Source organism: Fistularia commersonii, chromosome 4 (genome assembly GCF_037954325.1).
Source record: "Fistularia commersonii isolate RoL2024-O1a breed Wild chromosome 4, RoL_Fcom_v1.0, whole genome shotgun sequence".
NCBI lineage: Eukaryota > Metazoa > Chordata > Actinopteri > Syngnathiformes > Fistulariidae > Fistularia > Fistularia commersonii.
Window position 1 is genome coordinate 11,089,528 of NC_141287.1, and position 19,625 is coordinate 11,109,152.

Below are 19,625 nucleotides of genomic sequence, written 5' to 3' on the forward strand. Positions count from 1 at the left end.
GGTTACGCCAGAGAGTAAAAGTCAACGTGCACGGGGGGGCGGGAGGGGGGACAACTAGAGACATTACTTAAACAGGTGTCCAACTCTCCACCCATCCCCGACTTGGACACTTTCCCCGGCAGGAGACACTAAAATTACCGTCTAGTTCAAGGAACTAGGAAAAGTGACACTTCGGATTCTTTTTCTGACCTTTTTGACCCTTTTAAGGTATTTTTTGTGACTCAACCAGATGTTTATTGCATATTATTGATATTATTGTGACTAGCAGTATTAAAAGCAAGTGGGTGGTAGTAGTCGTACTAGTTAATTGATATCCCCTTACGGTTGGGTGTGTGGGCCTGCCGGCAGCTGTATGCAAAAGAGCTCTAACTGTTGAGACACACACCTGTTTTAAGTAAAAACAGCTTCTTTCCGAAACCGCCGTCAAACCTGCATCTCATGCAAAACGGCTGAAATGGTTTTTTTTCAAGGGCATGTTTATTGGAAATAGCACAGTGCGTGTCCAGACCGATGAAAAACCAAGGGGAAGTCCGGTGCCTGTCCGTACCTGCGTAACGCGAGCCGAACGAACAAAACATCATCTTCAGGTATTGTACGTGAGGCTCAACGTGAAGCAAATACGGACGTGAAAGAAAAAAAAAATCCAAAAATATTAAAGCGAAAACTGCCGTCTCCGCTTCCGGGCGACCTTTTTTTTTTCCTGAGAGGGAAAGGACGGGGAAGGGGAGGTTGGAGAAAAAAAAAAAAAGTTAGGGTACAAGTCACAAAACAAAAACGTGCACGGAATAACAGGTGTTTAGGGAGAAAGACTGAAAGAAAGAAAGACAGAAGTGGGGAAACTCACCTGGACGAAGAGGAGGATAAGGAGGTGAATGCGCAGCCGCGGCTCGAGCCCGCTTCCTCTTTTTTACGCGCTCCGAGTACCCGTTTGGGAACAGGTAATACCTTTTATACCTCCACTTGCACCCTCCCCCCTTCTCTCTCTCTTTCTCTCACTCTACCAACACCCCCCCATCTCTCTCTCTCTCGGATGGATCCTCCACAGACACCTGTCGCACGGTGGTTGCTGCTGATCCAATATTGACATAAAGGAGGAGGATGGGCGGGAGAGGATGGGGGGGGGGGGGGTTGCAGACGCATAACCAAACGCACGCGCATGCACACGCACATGCACACGCACATGTACGTCTACAACATGAATTATTCTCACTAGTTGCTCCCTTCGCCCCTCCTCCTCCTCCTCCTCCTCCGCACCAGGCAACGTGTCTGACCTTTGTGCCTCCGTTGATCTGCCTAGAGAAGACAAAAAGAGTAAAAAGAAAGAAAGAGAGAAAGAGAGAAAAAAGGAAAGAATTGCTCACACCCCCTTCTCCTCCTCCCCAGGCAGTATTTCCATGTCATCTGCCTGGCAAATGTCTGAACTCGTTCGGCAGCTTTGCACTAAAAACTATGGGCAGAGGAAACGAACCTTTTTTTTGGGTCTCGAACCGGCGACTCTGTGATGGGATGAAAAAGGGAGAAGAAAGGACCATGAAGAAGAGCTGTGAAACATAACAGAGCGCGTCATGCTTTCAGGGGAAAGATTTGGGAGGTAGGAGGTCCTCAAGCGAGGACAAAATCGACCGATCTGGTCGGTTGTTCAGACCAGCAGTGGGGACTCCAGATGACACTCTTGCATATTTAACGTGAACTTTGGGGGTTCCTCTGAGTTCCCCAGTTTTCTCCCACAGTCCAAAAACCAGATTTATCAGGGACCCAAAACTGTTCCCTCCTGTAAATGGCTGTATCGATATGGCATGTAAATGAATGAATGAATAGTCCCTATATGGGCACCCTCCATGTAAGTAAACTTAATAATGAATGAATAAAAAAAAAAACATTAGATCATATTTCTTAAAAAACAAAATTTTTATCTCAACGGACATTCCTGGATACAACCACTAGGGGTTGCTGGTGACAAAGCTGATATATCCTTTCTTTCTGGACTAACCCAAAACAACAGACTAAAATGCAATGAGGACAACTCTAAAGTATTTGGATGCTGTATGAGCAAATCCTCTGAATCACGAGATTGAATCCGTTGAAAGTGGGAAAATTGTCTCTTTGCATCTTAATCTCACAGCAGCTGGAAAATGTTTCTTTCGTGCACAGTTGGTTCCCGACGAGGAGGAAAAAAAAACAAACACAAGTCCCGCTTTGAATATTTATTTTAATTGGCAGGTAGGGAGCAATACTGAGAACCCTTGGGTCAGCTGAGTAGCTTAACCAACTCTTTAGTTCTAGAAAAATTTGCTTTAAAAAATTCAAAATATCACAAAATCAGACAATCTTCCACGTCATATCCCAGCTACAGATTTTTGGAATGGGGGCGCACAACTCACACCCCAATGTTTCCCTGTTTCACTGCATGCACCCGTGACGGTACCAGGGGACAAATGTCCCTTTTGAGCGGCATCAGTACAGAGTAAAAAGCGCTTTTGATATGCTTTATTGCCTCGGCTGTGACAGACAGTGTCTGCCCAACGGAATAAAAACTCCCGCTATTTATTTTAGTATTTAACTGAATGCGTTACGGACGGCAGACGCACAAAGGGTAGTTATATTGATGGAAAAAAAATAAAACAAAAATCCCTTGAATTGATCAGCTGCACCAGTTATTCACACACAACTACCAGCTCAGAGAACCCAAAACATGTCCCTGCGGTTTCCCTTGAAGGGAGGAGCTGAGGCAAGCGGAAAACACCTCCCCCACTGACGGAGGGACTCATCACATTACACTTGCGCATTTACAAAAAAAAAAAAAAATTAAGAAAAGCAAAAAAAAAAACTGATGGCTCAAATGGAATTATAAAATGGGATTTGAGCTCTCACAACGCACGTGCATGCATGCCTTCAGGCAGTGGTAGGTTGGACACGCATAACAAAGGGAATAGAAGATAAAGCCTAAGACAGATGGATGGACCCGAGCAAGCTGGATTTGACCAGTTTCCAGTTTGTGTATGTGGGGGGGATACATTTTTTTTGGTAGGACAGAAACACATGAGTGATTGATCTGAGGGCAAGGGGGTATATTAAAAAAAAACAACAAAAAAACACAAAGGTAAACAAAAAGCTCAAGAAATACTGGCTTGGCATCAGCCAGCTACGTTGACCCCTGTTTATTGACGTGAGCCAAGGAAAGGATGCTTCCTGGACCAGGTAGTGCCACAAACTCTAACTCCCTGTGAATCTTGAGTGTGAATCGGTGTGTGGACAGAAGAACCTGAAAGTGTTTCCCTGTGCGTGTGTGTCTGTGCACCTCCTCTATACATAAAAACACACGCAAATCTTGCTACGTGCTACTGTCTCCAACACCCTACTGGCCAGTGGCCGCCAGCCTCGCGGCGTACGCCTCCCAGCCCGACTTCCTGTACGCTTCTGCTGCCTCCAGTCTGTTGGGGGCCTCCAAGATCCCCCGTCCCACGATGATGACGTCGGAGCCCTTGATGCGGATGGCGTCTTCCGGCGTGGTGTACTGCTGGCCTAGTGCGTCTCCTGCAGAGGAGAGGGCAGCAGTCAGTGGCTTTCCTACCCTGCACTACCACCTAGTGGCCCAGATGTGTCATTACACCCAGAGGTGGAAGCCGCTTCACATTTTTTAAATGAATAGTGATTATTGATAGAAATAAAACCGGCAGGGGATCCCAATTTCCAATCGAGCAGAATTGTCAGGCTGATCCGTATTTATTTGTTAAGTTTATAATTTTTTTTTAAATATTTCACTCACTGGTTTGAGTCGAGAGCCATACCAAATATTTATGCGCATAATTTCCCATGAGTCTATGAATCACACATATGCCATAATTATCAGAATTAATTATTGTATATATTATAATAATATCTTTAAGATCTGCAAAATTTCATTACTTCTACATGCACTGAACATCTGCCAACCCCAGTGTAAAATTTTCTATGTACACTTATCTACCTGTTCTTTACTTCTGTACTTTAATTCAAAGTGCAGATTTTTTTCATAAATTTTGTCTATTTATCTGAACTGTGTCTGTGTGTGTGCTCGCAAGCAGGAGCTGTGTGTGTCTGAATGCATGAGGGACCAGCAGACAGGACACAGCCCCTAATTTTGCTGTATTGCATTTTTCAACAATAGAACATTTCTATTATATTGAAATAAAAATTAAAGACAATGGAAATTAAATTAAAAAATGTGTTATGGGAAAAAAAACATGGGTACAGGAACATTTTTTTAATGCATTACAGAATATTTTTTTGCATCGAGACTATGTGTACAGTGTAAGCAGTCATAGCTCAGTCTTTTTCAAGTCCTAAAGTTTACAACAATGGCAAACACGTTTGAGATGGTCACAATTCTTAGTGTGACATCAACGTAAAGACTGAATCAACAACCAATACTTGAGCTCTGACAAAACCGGAAAATGTAAATCTGATGGGCAAGCAATTGCCAGAGTAGTAATGGTGGCAGAGGCGGTATTTCTTTGTAGTACCAATGAACGGTAACGGTGAAAGACATCCCGATCAATATCTGAGCGTACAGAGAGGGGAGTGCAAAGTTGAACTGGGGGCAGAACCGATCGACTGGAGAAGCAAAAGCGATAATAATAACAATACATTTTATTTAAGAAGCCTTATCGATGTTGAAATTCTTCACTTTATTTTTCTCTCATTTTTATTTTACATATCTATTTCTATTTTATGTCTATAGATGTTCATCTGCTCTAGGTTGCTTCCCCTTCTGTCCTCAAATTGCCCTTGAGTGTGCAAATAAAGTGTCCCTGATTCTGATTATTGGGCTGCAAAAATACCCATTACAAGCGTTACACTTAATGGCTAACCAATGCCAATCTGCCCCCATTGGGGTGTGTGCGTGAGCATAATCCAGAATTGATCTCTTGGAAAATCAGCAAGGGGATAAAAAAATGCTATATGAGAGTTGTGTGTTTGAACGCAACACCCACTGCAAAGGATCCGAAAAATAGATGGATAAATAAATAAATCACCTCCAGCCTGCATCCGCACGCCAGGAGTCATGTGGATGAACTCGGGCCTTTTCGTGATCCTGGAGCCGCAGATGAAGCCTATTACAAAGTCCGACTCCTCCTCAGCCATCTTTACCTGCAGGTGTCAGGACGGGAGAAGGTTAGTGAATATCCATGAGAGAATTTCCATGCATGTCCATTTAAAAATAAATAAGTAAATCAGACACCCACGCACACACTCACCGTAGCCTGGGTGTAGTCACCCGTGGCGAGCGACCCCTGGGAGCTCATCTGCGCTATGAGCAAACAGCCCCGGCCCAGCGGCTTTCCCACTGAGCTCAGGCCACGGACCACGCCGGGCCCCGGCAGGGCGTGGGCGTTCACGATGTGGGACCACGAGGAGATCTGGTAGAGTCCACCTGCGGGGGGGAGGAGGGGGGTCTCAGGGAACAGATTTTCCAAAAGACGAAAAAAAAAAACAAAAACAAAACGCTGAAAACGTTTGTACCTTCGTACTGATGCTTGACAGTGTTCCCGATGTCCGCAAACTTCCGGTCCTCAAAGATGAGGAAGTTGTGCTTCTCGGCCAGGGCCTGCAGTTTCTGGCTGAGGGCCGCTGTGAAGTCCTTGAGTGTCACAAAAGTGTCGGTTTAAAACAAACAATAATTTTTGCTGTTTTTTTTTCTTTTAACAAATCGTTTCCCGACAGCAGGCTCAGCTCCTACCTGCAGAATGTCCACGTGGGTCTTGAGCGCGCACACGTAGGGACCCATCTTGTCAGCCAGCTGCAGCAGCTCCTCGCCCCTGATGACATCCGCCGACACACAGAGGTTGGACCGCTTCTCCTCCATGATCCGCAGCAGCCTGGACGCCAGAGGGTGGATGTCTGCGGCCAAGAGAGTAAAAAACAGGAAATGTCATAAGGCGGTTCTTTGCAACGTCAGCAGTTTAGAAAAGTATGCGGGAAGTGGAAGATGAAAAAAGAAACAACTTTTTTTAGGTGGATTTTAGATTCATTAATGTATTATGTAATGTATAATGAACAAGTCTAATGGTGCTGTCTTTTAGCTTGAAACATTTAAAACAATTATGTAATACACAAGCCACAATGCTGCCAGTAACCTGTACAAATGTGATTTGTATTTTTATATTTTGACCATTGATTTACATATAGCCACTTCAAGAATAATGAAAAACACACACACACATCTATGTATACATACATACATACATATCTATGTATGCATATGTATGTAACTCATGTACCCTTTGTATATTATAATAATAGCAAAAATTATTATACTTGGTAGTTTGGCTCTGGCTGCGTAGCTCAGCTCTGTGTTGGGTTCTGCACATGGCTTCTTGGTAGCAGGAATCCCACTGCCATTCTCCCCACTGAAACAGGCAAACGTTTTAATGCAGCGTCCAAAACACACACGCAAACACACCAGAGAGCTACGCGTTCAGCCAATGGGATCTCGGCCCAGCCCGTGGTGGTGCCGTCACAGCTTACATGAATGTGTTGTTCTCCAGGATGAACTCGCGGACTGCGCGGGCCATCTCGGCATCGATGCGCTTGCCGGAAAGCAGCACATTGAGCAGCTTGAACATGGAGATGATGGGATGCAGCCGGATCCCCTGGGATGCCAGCATGGGCACGCCACCCTGCTCCCTGTCCATGAGCACGATGGCGTCGGTCACCTTGGAAGGGGTAGAAGGGAAGGCTTTGTTTAGGGGAAAAAGGTCGATATAAGACACAACATAAGAACATAAGAAACTTTATTGATCCTCATAGGGGAAGTTCCTTTGTCACAGCAGCATAACAGATATAATGTCAAGAATACATATAAATAGAGACTGTTAGAAGACAGAAGATAGCAAGACATCCACAAATAAAATAGACAGCAGGGAGAACAACAACAGCGACAACATCAGGGATAAGAATGGACAACATAATGGAACAGTAAGGGTGAAAAATAGATAACCAGAGCTAGATGACAATATAAATAGAGTGAAAACAGCAATGACAAGAATAAAATAAATAAATAAAAATGAGCAGGATGCGTGCAGGCTGGGACCAACAAGGATACAAAAGACAACAGAGTGATATGCAAAAACAAAAGTCAATATCAGAATGCAACTAAATGATGTCTATCAGGTCCGTACAGGCTCCACCCAGGGTTTGCAAGAACGAGCTCAAGGTCTGTTTTGGGCCTGAAATTTCATACGAAATCCTCGTAGGCCCCGTGCGCCAAACATTGGTGGTATCTGAGAGAAACAACAACGATGCAGCGATACAAGGTTGTTTTGCGCCGCTTCACGGGAGGATCAAGCTGCTGTGGTAAGGTGAACAGTGCTGGGATCACCTTCAGGCCCTCCTTGTAGAGAACTTCAGCAGTCTCCAAGATGCTGGCCCCGCTGGTGACAGTGTCCTCAATGATCAGACACTTGTCGCCCTGGCGACAGCAGCCCTCCACCATACGCTTGGTTCCTAATCAGAGAGGAAACTCATTGGTCCCTTTCGAAAGTGAACCAAACGCAGTACCGCAAGATTTCTCCTTTCGCTTATTGGCCTTAATGCCATTGAAGGCACCAGCGTGAAGTGGTAGCACTGCTGCTGAATCACTGCCTGTTAACATGGTGTTGGTTAGCAACTGGGCTTGAATGTGTGTGTGTGTCAGAATGCTAATGTATACATAAACATAAGCTACATCCTTCAGACTGCTGTAAACTCAAGCTCCATCATTCCATGTTAGTCTACTGCTGGTTAGTAACTTGGCTTGAATGCCTGTGTGTTTGAATGGAGTTGTAAACATGAGCTACGTTCTACTAGGACAGCTCCCGATTCCGGCACTGTTGCTACATGTTTGCAGCTTTTGTGATTTTCTACGGTGACTTTCACACAAACCACTTTAAAAGAATTAGACAGGCAGGACTGAGCCACTAACCGTAGTCCTTGGCCTCCTTTCGCCTGATCAGCATAGGCAGCTCGTGTCTGGAGCTGATGATGGTTGCCAAAGGGAGCGCGGTGTAGGGTACACCGCACACTGAGTCGAACTGCAGCCCCTCGCTCTGGATCTTCTGGTAGATCAAGCTTGACACCTGCGGATATACAGGGTGGGGCAAGCGGCTGTAGTTTTTGTTGTGGCATTGTGATCTCCCTCTCCCCCATCCACTATGTCCAGCTCTTTCGAGGAGTTTCCAGGCTGGCCCGAGAGACAAACTGCCCTCCAGCATGTCCAGGGGTCTGCCCTGGGGGCCTCCTCATGGTGGAAACACCTCAACAGCAAAGCGTCCCAAACAGACTGAGATTTAACTACAGGTTCCTAAAGAATCTACTGCTGCTGCTTGTTTGCTAGCAGTGACAGATACTGGATTAAAATACAGCCAAGGACTAGCCAAGCTGACCACTTCCTCTTTCCACTCACATGGCAGGATATGATAGTAATGTTTGCTTCATGCATTGATCAAATATTTTTTTTATGATATTTCATGAATTAAAAACGAAAAAATAAGAGCATGGACTATATCTCAAATTCAACAAAATCACCTCCTATCAAAATACTTTCCTCAGTGTCACAAACGGTAGTAATGATGTTCAATACAACCAAAACAAGGCCAGTAGGGACATTTAAATTACACTGAATGACATTTTTGTTTTACAAGCTTAGAATTTGAAACTTCTACCTTAAACAAATCAAGCTGGCACATGATACATATTGTATATATAATATTAAATTCGTTTTTTGTACTTTCGTCCTTTAAACAATTACAAAGTTTGCAGACAAGGGGAGATGGTAAAACATGGGCAATTTTAAGAAAAAAAGGTCTCACTGGAAAACACTCCCACAACACGGTAGCCAATTCAAAATAACTCTTTTTGTTACTTTGATCTTTGTTTTCCGACCGATTTGCATGCACACGGTGGGCACAGATTTGCCCCCAAATGACGATCTCGCGTTCTCACAGGGGTCAAAGGTCACGCTGGATACACAAACGCGCGCGAGAGAGCTAGAGAGAGCACGTGTTTGTCGTTACCTGGTTCATCAGCGCGGGGTAGGAAACAAGAACCCGCAGGTCGATGTAAATCGGGGTCAACATGCCACTTTTCAGCTTGTACTCCCCGAATTTCACGGCGTTGACGTCGTGAAGCTTGAGGATCAACGCGTCGATGCAGACGTTCTCCATGTCGTCGCCCGCGTCGGACTGAAAGTTGCCGCTTCCGCTGCCGCCACCGGGACCGGAATGATTCGTGCCCTCCGTCTGATTAGTTGCCTAGCGGAGGCGTGGTTGACTTCCGGTTAGGTCTCTTCACAATAAAAGCATCCAGCACGATATCTGATGCCCCCATTCTTCTACAAATACGCACATTTTTACATTTTTATGACATTTTATTACGGTATGTATTTTCGCTCCACGTCGAAGAGATTTCCTCAAAAAGTACCCGCATTGTTTTATAAGCTAGATTTAGCAAGTTAATAATTAATCGAAACATCAACTTCTCAAGCGTAGTTGATTTATTTCCCTTTCTTTAAATGTAACTAATATGATTATACGATATCGTGCTTCTTTAATACACCGAGCTGAAATAGTGCTTTAAACTCATTCGATCACTTCCAGCGGAGTTTCCGGTCCGTTCCGCTTCCATGTCAAAATAAAAGCATCGGCCCGCTGCGGTCACTGGCCTTTTTTTTTTTTTTTTTTTTTTTTGCTAAATTAAACCTAAAAATCAATTGGAAAAAAAAAAAACATTTTTTCATTATTATTTCTCTACTTAAATTACTGTCATTTTTGTTGTTTTTTCATCTTTATTGTGTCTTTTAAATCTGTATTTTGTGTATATTTATGTCACTAGGGTATCCTTGAGTGTCAAGTATGGTGCTTTAAATGCATTGTTGTCAAATCTTGAAATGAGCTCAGCCATTCATTAGTTTATTAGTTGATTAGTTTATTAGTTTATTTGTTCACAAAGGCTCCTGCAATTTTGTTGTGTTGCACCTTATAATGGCAATGCAGCTATTAAACACTATTATCTGGAAAAAAAAAACGGTTGACATGGTGGTGCCTCACAGCAAGAAGTCTGGTTCGATTCTGACTGGAGGCCTTTCTAATATCTTGTCCTTCCATTGTGTCATCCCATCTTTTTGAATTGGTGGTGCTTTAAAAGGAATAGCTTGGGGTTCATTTAAGATACTTTTTATATGGAAAAGAATAAGCAAAAATTGTGGGAAATGAACCGTAATGTCACGCGATGAGATGGTTGGGCTCACAAAACAAACAATTTCGATGACCACGAGCATCATGGGGTTATTCTCTAACAATAAACTGGACTAGGGAAGAACACTGACATTCGCTACAAGAAGGGCTAGATTCTATTTTCTGAAGCGGCTGAGGTCCTTTAACATCTAAGGTAAGACACAAGTTTAGTCCCACCACCGAAGGGGTTTTCCTCATCAGTTTGTTGAGCCTGTTGACTCCACTAGTCTTGGTACTGTCCCACCAGTACGCAATCAGCAAAGAAGAGCAGCCTGGCAAACACAGACCACGAGAAGGTCCACTACAGACACCAAACAATCCCAGACTCCTCAAGGAGAACATCCTGCTCAACCCAGTCCTGTAGAGGGTATCTGTGCTGTAGGTCTGGTCCAGTTTATTGTCAATGTGGATCCCAATCCACAATCTCCACTCTGGACAGTGACTGGGACAGGTCCCCTCTGGTTTGTCTTGTAGTCCACCACCACCACTTCTTGGTCTGGCTGATGGTGAATTGAAGTGGATTCTGGTTACTCCATGCAACAAAACTCTCAGTCAGTCCTCTGGACTCCTTTTTGTCAGCATTGTTGTGGGAAATCCAACTCTGGAAGAGTCAGAAGAATAATTTAAGAGGTGTCTTGAACCGGAGTTGTAGCAGCAGCTGGAGGTGAAGAGGGTGAATAGGAATGGTTACAGGACTGTTCATTGCGGCACTCCGGCATTACATGCCACATCCTCAGACATGCCGCCAATCACTTTGACGCACTGCAGCCATTCTGTGAGGTTGTCCAAAATCCAGGCAGTGACGTCTGGATGAAGTTGCATCTCAGGTGGGTAGGTTGGACAATGTTGAAGGCACTGGAGAAGTCAAAGAAGGTGACTCTCCTGGTGCTTCCTGCGCTCTCCAGATGAGACAGGGCCTTGTGCATGCGAGGCACATGATTGGTACAGCGATGTTGTGGGAGTGAAGATGGACCCTCTGATGATGGTGGTGTCAGATGGGAGCGTGCTTCACCAAATGAAGATCATCTTGCACTCTGTGTCCAACCCGCTCCATGATGTGGACAGAAGATACAGGAGTTCTTTCAGAATCAGACTGATCGCAGCGCGATGCACCACAGAGGGCCAAAGCCATCACACTGGACAACCCCCTCACTCTTAGTCGGACACCCACTCGTGGCACTCATTAAGTGCCATAATTTCCCTCTGTACAAAAACCTGTATCAATTACTTGTTGCACAATAACCTGAAAGACAAATATAGGGATAAATAAATATACCTGTATACATTTTGTATTTACTTTTATATATTCTATTTTTTATATTCTCTTGATATTGATATTTATATTTAATATATGTATTCTGTGTTTAGGGGCATCTCTAACAAAAGAGCAATTTCCCCCTTGGGGATCAATTTTGATTCTAATATACATCCTGTTGTTTCGTTAAAAAAGTTGTTTTTCTCAAGTGAATGCACAGGAATTCCATACTGAAGACTGAATGCTGGGATCAAAATTTTAAAATCATCATTTTCTACCTTGCATATTTTAGAATTTGAAGGCACCAGGGTTAGATCTGTGTTCAGCCATGGGTTTGAGAGCCTAAAGCTTTTTGAGTTTGTAAAAAAAAGAAAAAAACACACAGAAAAGATAGGAAACATTGAAAACTTTCATTTTAATAAAAAGGTTCAGTCCACAGTAGTTCAGTTTGGCACCAAAAAATGTAATCAAAACAAAGTGTACACCCCTAAAAGCATTGAACATAATGCCTGAATAATAAAAAAAAGGGATAAATAAAAAATAATTAAAAAGTAAAAAAAAAAAAAAAATACAAACATTTCAGTCATTAAAATACATCTCACCTTGAAATAATGGTGAATATTCTTATACTTTTTTTGTGTAAAAACAGATTAACTACCTTTTTTGGTCAGTCAACTTTGGTTTTTAAAACGTGTCGGGTGCAGCAAACCCTACAGAGGCACCCAGGAAATGGGATTCTTTTTAAATTTACACGTAAAGGACAGGCCCATACTGTACAATACCTAAGGAATGCGTTATTTCACAATTTTTTTGTTCTCCAAAAGTAGCAGTGCTTACCTTTTTAAAAAAGGATTCAAATTTTTCTTTATTTCCTGAATATTAACCACAGAGAATCAGATGAGGGGGCAGGGTGAAATCAATGCTGATAAAGACCTAATACAAAAAAAAGTGGATGAAATTCTCCTGAATTCACAGACACCAAGACCGGTGATCAATGCGAGTGGAATGCATTGGGAAATGTAATTAAAAAAATAAGAAAAAAGGAAAAAGAAATCGGGAGACCCAGTGCAACAAGTCCTGCTTCTTGGTGAGTGAGCGGCATGAGTGGAGGGCCTTGGTGTGATGACACAGCAGGGATTTTGGTAGGTTTGTGTACAAAAAAAAAAAAAAATTATCCCGGTAAGGCGTCTTCTTATGAGGATTCGGTCACAGCCGGCGTAACTGCAAAGCTTCGGTGTGGAAAAGTCCTTTCGAGGCACTGAAATGCTGTGAGGGGAACACCCTTTAGGCACAGATTGGGTAACAAAATGTCTTTATTTTCCTTAGAGGCTAGAGGAGGCGTCCTTCCTGAAGCGCCGGTAACGCTTCTTCCATCCTCACCTACTCCGCGGGGTTGTGAATGTCTGCGAGCAGCTCTGGCCGCAAGCATTCAATGGGGCACTGGATGTTCTGGAAAAAAAAAAGCACAATAGTTTTACTCCTTGTATGTTCATGACAGTAAGATGTCCTTGAGTGTCAAGAAAAGTGCGTTCAAATAAAATGCATTATCATCATTATGAAAGAGAGGGTGGAAGTTCATAAGTTGGACAGGATAAAGGAGAACCAGCTTTTTGGCAGAAATGGGAAAATATAAGCAGGAGAGTGGGGATGGGATGACAACAGTGGTTGGTTTGTGGAACTGAAACTGTGGTTTTCTGTTGAAATAAGGGCGGCAAAGGTTCTGTCTTGGCAAAAAAATCTTGTGTACATTCAACTTCTGAATTTAGTTTAGTAACTGTCATTTGCATGCTGCGATAGAAATGTGCTGCATTCAAAATTCTGAATAGAAGGACCTGAAGCATTCCTAATTTTAAGTCAAATTAAAAAAAAAAAAAAAAAAAAAAATCAGACTGACCAGCTTGCGCAGGGCGTTTTCTCTGTACCGCTCAAAGACGTCAGAGCTGACGGGCTGGAGGAGGTCAGCGTCCACGTCAGCTTTTCTGCCCGGCCTCTTGCAGTTCTCGCAACGCCATCCCTGAGGAAGAGTAGGAGGGAGTGATTAACACCCAAATATGACGTTCATCATGAGCTCCGATGATGGTTAAAGGTGTTGCGGGGACACAAAAAACGAAGAAGCCAGCAAGCTTCGACCTCACTTAGTCTGTTAGCCTGAAGTTCATCTCCCTTTCATAATAGTCATATAGCAAAGCTAAGGTAATAGCGACCTTATGTATCTAAAATCTGTCTCTAAAGAGACAGATTAAAAATATTTGTTTTGCTTTACAAGTTAATGTCTTGTGACATAAATCCTAGTTTTGTTGCTGTGTTTCATTTCCGCATCAAGCCAGCTACCCTCAACTTGATAACAACACAGTTAGTCTTGAATGAATCTGTAATAGTGACTACAACTCGGTATATCTTTGAGTGAAGGTAAATAAGTAAATAAGTGGGTTGTTTACTGTGAATTTTTGGGGCTTGGTATTCTAACCCCCGGCCCTAGTCGACCCCACCTGTTGTCCTCCGTAGCAGGTGCAGGTGCAGATGGCTCCTAGGTACTCCTTCTGCCACTGGTTCCCCACCTGGTACATTTTGCCGTCGTCGTAACACGTGGACTCATCTGTTGGGACGTAATTTGTCGTTATTCAGACATTTACCACAAAAAAAAATAAAAAATTACAGCAATATCTTGACTTTTTTTTTTCCCTGACTGAGTCAGTTTAATTTTTCCTGTTAAAATGAATCAAAATCCTATAAATGCATTCCTGACCCCCGTAATTGTTATGTTTTTAAACAGGAAACATAAACTTTATAAATAGCACATACTGTACATAAAAAAATACATAATAAAAAAGAATGCGACAAAATAAACTGGTGTTGGATGAAGATGCAGATGGCAGCAGAGGAGATTGACGGAAATGTTTTTCATATCATGCTCTATCACTTATCTTACCTTTTACACTCTTAATGCTACAATGCATTGCTAAATGTAACTTGCAAACTACGCTACATTTTATTGCTAAACTTAATTTAGGGATGGAGTGAATGGCTCTTCCAATGCCTCATCTGTTGACATTCCTGCCATCTGCTGCAGAAAATCCCCCGTAAAAGTGTTGTGGCCCCTCACAGATGATGCTCTCAGTCATAGTATCCAACCAACAACAATCTCTATCTCTTCATGGACAAGTCAACAACTCGGAGACCTCACTTCTCCATGATTTTTGCTGGGCTACCAAGTGCATTCGGTTGTTTTAAATGCCACTTCACGGGTATCGGTGGCCAGGTCACTGTCAAATACTTTGAATCACAAAGTAAATAATAATAAAACAAAAAAAACCACTGAGCAGCAGATCGAATCTTCGAAAGTTTGTAAGCTGATTCATGCTTAAGTCAAAGTCCCACTGAATACTGAATGGGATATTACACACTTCATATTTAACATCATGAGGATATATCATGTGTAATTGTGTTTTCCAGAGTATGTGTCACATGGTTTAAAAATGGATTTGAAAAATGGAGACTTTTTTTTTTCCAATTTGCACTTACGAGGTTCGCACTTGAATTCGCCCTTCCCGTTGCCCAGGCACGTGCAGCTCATCATGTGCCCGTTCTCGGCCTGGCGGTCCCACTTTTCGCTGATGCGGTAGTTGTTGCCGTTGTCATGGCACCATTCTGAATAAAACAAAACAAACCAAAAAAAAAACAAACGTCAGACATCCTGCTTCTCTCTCTTTAGTGGAATGATTTGGTCCAGGCATACAAAGTTTCCCTCAGGATACATCGATTGGAGAAAGATCTCAGGCGTCTTGATACAAGTGATCGAGATCTAGCCGGAGTTAGCTTAGCATTTTGGCTGTGCGACACACATGGGCAGACGGAACAGCTGAAAAAAGGTATTTTTGAAAAAAATGTTATCAATTTTATTATTTGATAGGATATAGAATGCAAAAATATGATTTAAGCCTTTGTTGCAGAGGCTGCCCATGTTGAGATGTTAAACCTGCAGCACGTGGAACTTTTCAATTCCACGGCCTTGTTTGACTGAAGCTCAGGAATTTATAACGTGTTAAAGTATATTGTCAGATATTCAGCACATTTCCATAATTTTGTCATTTGAACACACTACAACTTTCACCAACCTAATCTGTTTTTAATTTTTTTGGTAATTTCCTGCAGGATTTAGTTTCAGATTTATATTATTTCTTGCCTTTTATTTTTAAAGACCCCCAGATTATGCATAAAATGGCGTATATATGCATAAAATGGCGTATATATGCATAAAATGGCGTATTTTTCATGTCTCGTATATATATATATATATATATATATATATATATTGGTATAGACCGATTATAAATTCCTCTGCTGTAAGAAATACATAGAATTATTTGGCATGTAATTCTATGGCGTGCTGGTGTTTTTTGTTAGCGAAGCCACTCACTGGATGAATCACACCTAAAATGCCCGCTGCCCAGGCCCAGGCAGCGGCACCACAGCTTGAAGCCTGTCTCGGACATGCGTTCCCACTCGGATCCCACCTCGTGGTAGGTGTGCGTGAAGGTGTCATAGCACGCATCCTGGACGGGGACGTCCAATGCACCTGCAGGACGGAAGGCGGGTGAGAGTTTGAGCAAAGAGCACAGACCTCTGTAACGAATCCACCTGACCTTTATGGATGCTTTACCGTAATCGCCAGCCGTTATGACTTCCTCCAGGACCTTCTCTTTAGCTCCACCCCTCATGGCCTCCACTAAAACGTTATAGGAGGCGCCGGATGTCAATCCAATTAGCTTGGCGCTGCTTGAGGTGCCGGGGAGACGCATCTGCAAGGGATCGAGACTCAATATTCCACGTTTGACGTTGTCACATCTATAACGTGTCCGAATGGATGGGGGGGCATACCTGGAAGCCTTTTTCCTCCAGGTGTGTGATGGGGTTACAAGACACCTCGTATTCGGTGGTGTGGGGGATGGGCTGCCAGGAGATGGTTGTGACAGTCTGCACCTCTTGAGGCACCTCAGTCTCGTTGTCGTTGAAACCGAATGCAAGGCCGGAAAGAGACGTGTCACTGACCTGCGATGGGAAAAAATAGCGGACACAGCGGTTCAAAATCCGGAAAAACCAAAGCTGAATAAATTCTCAGCTTCACAGATCTGGTGATTAAATAGCTGCAGCAAAGTATTTCAAAACCATCTAAAAAATATCTACTCAGCAATATTTACTTCATGTTTCTTAAAGTATATGTATTGAGTTTTTTTCTTTTTTTTCCATTGGATCCATTCACACACTCTTCAAGAGTCAATTTTAGAAGGTGATCGGGTTTGATCTTAATAAACATAGTTTCCGTAAGAGGTGAGATAACACTCCTCTGTCGCACCTTGACCAGCGGAACACGGTTTCCGTCAGGACCCGCCACGGGGATGTACACCAGGGGCTCTTTCAGAGTGGGCCTCTGGCCCTCCTTGGGCCCGCCGTGGGGGCCTTGGAGCCGGTTGTTGGGGCCGAGGCTCTGGTACTCTGTGTAGATGTGCTGCCCCTGCTGGCCGGGCCGGGTCTGGCCGTTGGTGCCGGCCAAATGGACGTGGTTGCTGTCGAAGCTGAACGCGTGAGAGGAGAATGAGCGCTCGAAGAAAGGCCTGCTTAAAAACACGTATTTTGCATCATAACTATTTCCAAAACAATTTCTCACAGCCTGTCGTTGAACGTCTCCGGAACATCCAGGTGGTCGGTGCTGGGTCGGTGAGGGACAGGAAGCTGAGGAAGCTCAGGCACAAGCATCTGATCTGTCACCGGCTCTGATTGGATGAGAGAAAACACATGTGCGATGACATGCGGAGATCCTGCAGCTGAAATACCTCACTCTTATTTACACTAGAGTGCATGAATCCTGTGTTTGCCTGTTATGAGTGCATGCATGTATGGAGGGAATAAAGATGCTGTACTGTAAATCTCTGTATGCGCTTTTTAATCAGCCATTTCAGGATTCTTGCATGTGTTTGGGAATATTTCTTCAGTTGGATATATGTCAAAGATTTTTTGACTAGGTGTGAGTATGTGCATATATGAGTCGTTGTATGTGGGATGTACCTGGTGTGATTAATGTAGTTTTTAAATTGCAGCAGTTACACTGCAATACATCCTAGCGATAAAAAAGCACACCTTCAATCCATCTACAACAGCTGAAATGAACAATTTTATCTCAATTTTAGCCAGTGGAGGGCGTCAAAGTTCAGCTCCAAAACTGGAGGAGCCATATAGAAAATGCTTAAGGTCTAACTAATTGGAATAACAACATTGCTGTTGTAGATATTTTTTGTTGTCTTTTTTCCTTTTCAAAAAGGAGCTTGATCAGAATATACACATGAAATTACTCCAATGATCGATCCAGATTGAGGGTTTAAATCTGTGGCGAGTCGCTATGCAAATAAAGTCTGTTCCTTGTTAACCGTGTTAACTTGACTAGAAAGGTGAATGTACTGTAATCGACACAGGAATAAGGTCTAAGCTGTAAATTGTTATAAACAGATGGATGATGGATGAATGATGCACTTACGCGTTCTGGCTTTTCCAACGAGGGGCGTGCTTCTCAGAGAATTCTGCAGCGCGACGATCTTAATGACGTACTCTGTCCCTGGTTTCAGACCTGTGGAAAAGGAAAACAAAAAGCGTCATGATTTCATTTTCAATCCATGTTAATCCCTTTTATTTAAAATCCTCCTCACCGTTGACGATGGCATAGCTCTGTCCGGAATGGGGTCTCGGGGTGACCTCCCGAGGGAGGCTTCCAGCCTCTTCGTAGGTCACATAGTAGCCGGTGACCCCTGGGCTCCGGGAGGGCTCCCAGGTGAAGGAGATGCTGGTGGGGTTCAGGGAAGTGAAGTGGATATTGGTGGGTGCCATGACAACCGGTTGAACTGAAAGAGACAGATAAGGAGGTTACTTTCCACTCAACCCCCACCAGAAAAAAACAAACAAACAAACAAAAAAAAAAAACATTTTTCAACAACTGTAGGGGATTATGAAAATAGCAGTGGATGTGACAAAAATATATCCCAGTAATATCTAAATATTTGTCATTTTAAATGAGAATATAAAGTGAGTAGAGAAAGAGATGAAAATTGATATATTGCCTCTGCTAACAGTTAATTACTAACTGACAGTTTCCAATAGTTTCCAAAAGTTAATGTTCCTTAAGAAAACGTATCTTCTGTTATAATGGCTGTTGTTAAAAGTTTTGGCAATAATGTTTCACACCACAGGATGTCGCTATGTTGAGTTTATGTATCAAGCTAGCAAACTTTGACTTCACCAAGCCTGTTAGCCTATGCTAGCCTACCTCTAAGTTAATCTCTTGTAATATGGACGTAACAACGTTACGTTGTTAACTGTTCTATCTGTGCAAAGAGACAAATTAAAAATATGTTTGTCTTGTTTAACAAATTGTTGTTTTCTTAGGTACTTGTTATATGAAATAAAACCAAGTTTTGTTGCTGTGTTGAGTTTCTGTATTATGCTAGCTACCTTTGACTTGACTGCTAACAACCCAATTAACCTTGAGTGAATCTTGGCTTTATTGCCATAATAACAGTAATAATGACTGCTAATTGGTATATCTTTTGTGAAGAATCTTGAAATGTAAATGGAATAAAATGGAAGATATGGAAATGGCTTTCATGATAATGTTTTGTTTTTACAAGTTGATGCCATATAATATCATGTACCTGTCATATAAAATATCATAGGTGCTCTAGGGCAGGAGGTAAAAAGTTTTTTTTTTAACTACTTATTATATCAAAAATATGTTTGAGACTGGAATATGATTATATTATATATAAACAGTATGAATGTTTGTTGTAAGTGTAGTGATAGTGGGGGAATGGTCAACGTTCAAGTAGTTTTGTATGATACCAGAAAACAAATAAGGTGCTAGACGTTGGAGGTTAAAAAAAGTCTCTCTGCCTGAGGTTCCTAACTTGGATGTTAAATTCTGATTATTCAGCAACTGAGAACAACACTATCAGCACTATCGGTCATTATCAAACTTGTAGGTTGTGACATCAGTTCATTTAATTGAATATCAATTATATAGAAGACTCAAATGTTGGTGTCCAGCTAGATGCCTGCTGTGGGCAAACTGATCAAAA

General features: G+C 42.6%; 2 protein-coding genes across 3 annotated transcripts in view; both read right to left on the reverse strand.

The window, feature by feature from the left end:
* Window positions 1-2,194: 2,194 nt before the first annotated feature.
* umps (uridine monophosphate synthetase) lies at window positions 2,195-9,244 on the reverse strand. Its single transcript, XM_086144578.1, has 10 exons — window positions 9,033-9,244; window positions 7,943-8,096; window positions 7,361-7,485; window positions 6,508-6,695; window positions 6,298-6,389; window positions 5,720-5,880; window positions 5,503-5,620; window positions 5,238-5,413; window positions 5,016-5,130; window positions 2,195-3,534 (listed from the first exon to the last, which is right to left on the reverse strand). Exons 1-10 carry the CDS (start codon window positions 9,180-9,182, stop codon window positions 3,356-3,358), a joined length of 1,458 nt encoding a protein of 485 aa, XP_086000704.1. The 5' UTR covers window positions 9,183-9,244; the 3' UTR covers window positions 2,195-3,355.
* A 2,657-nt stretch (window positions 9,245-11,901) lies between these two features.
* Window positions 11,902-19,625, reverse strand: part of fn1a (fibronectin 1a) — a 35,971-nt gene continuing 28,247 nt past the window's right edge. The window contains exons 39-49 of one of the 2 annotated variants that reach the window (XM_086145294.1): window positions 18,204-18,395; window positions 18,035-18,124; window positions 17,171-17,276; window positions 16,859-17,078; window positions 16,384-16,554; window positions 16,166-16,304; window positions 15,923-16,081; window positions 15,028-15,153; window positions 13,995-14,101; window positions 13,400-13,519; window positions 11,902-12,954 (exon numbers count right to left, since the gene is read on the reverse strand). In XM_086145294.1, coding sequence (XP_086001420.1) covers window positions 12,886-12,954; window positions 13,400-13,519; window positions 13,995-14,101; window positions 15,028-15,153; window positions 15,923-16,081; window positions 16,166-16,304; window positions 16,384-16,554; window positions 16,859-17,078; window positions 17,171-17,276; window positions 18,035-18,124; window positions 18,204-18,395 — 1,499 coding nt within the window. In that variant the 3' untranslated portion in view covers window positions 11,902-12,885. Of the gene's footprint in view, window positions 12,955-13,399; window positions 13,520-13,994; window positions 14,102-15,027; window positions 15,154-15,922; window positions 16,305-16,383; window positions 16,555-16,858; window positions 17,079-17,170; window positions 17,277-18,034; window positions 18,125-18,203; window positions 18,396-19,625 lie in introns of both variants that reach the window. The other variant, XM_086145293.1, reaches the window with a different exon arrangement.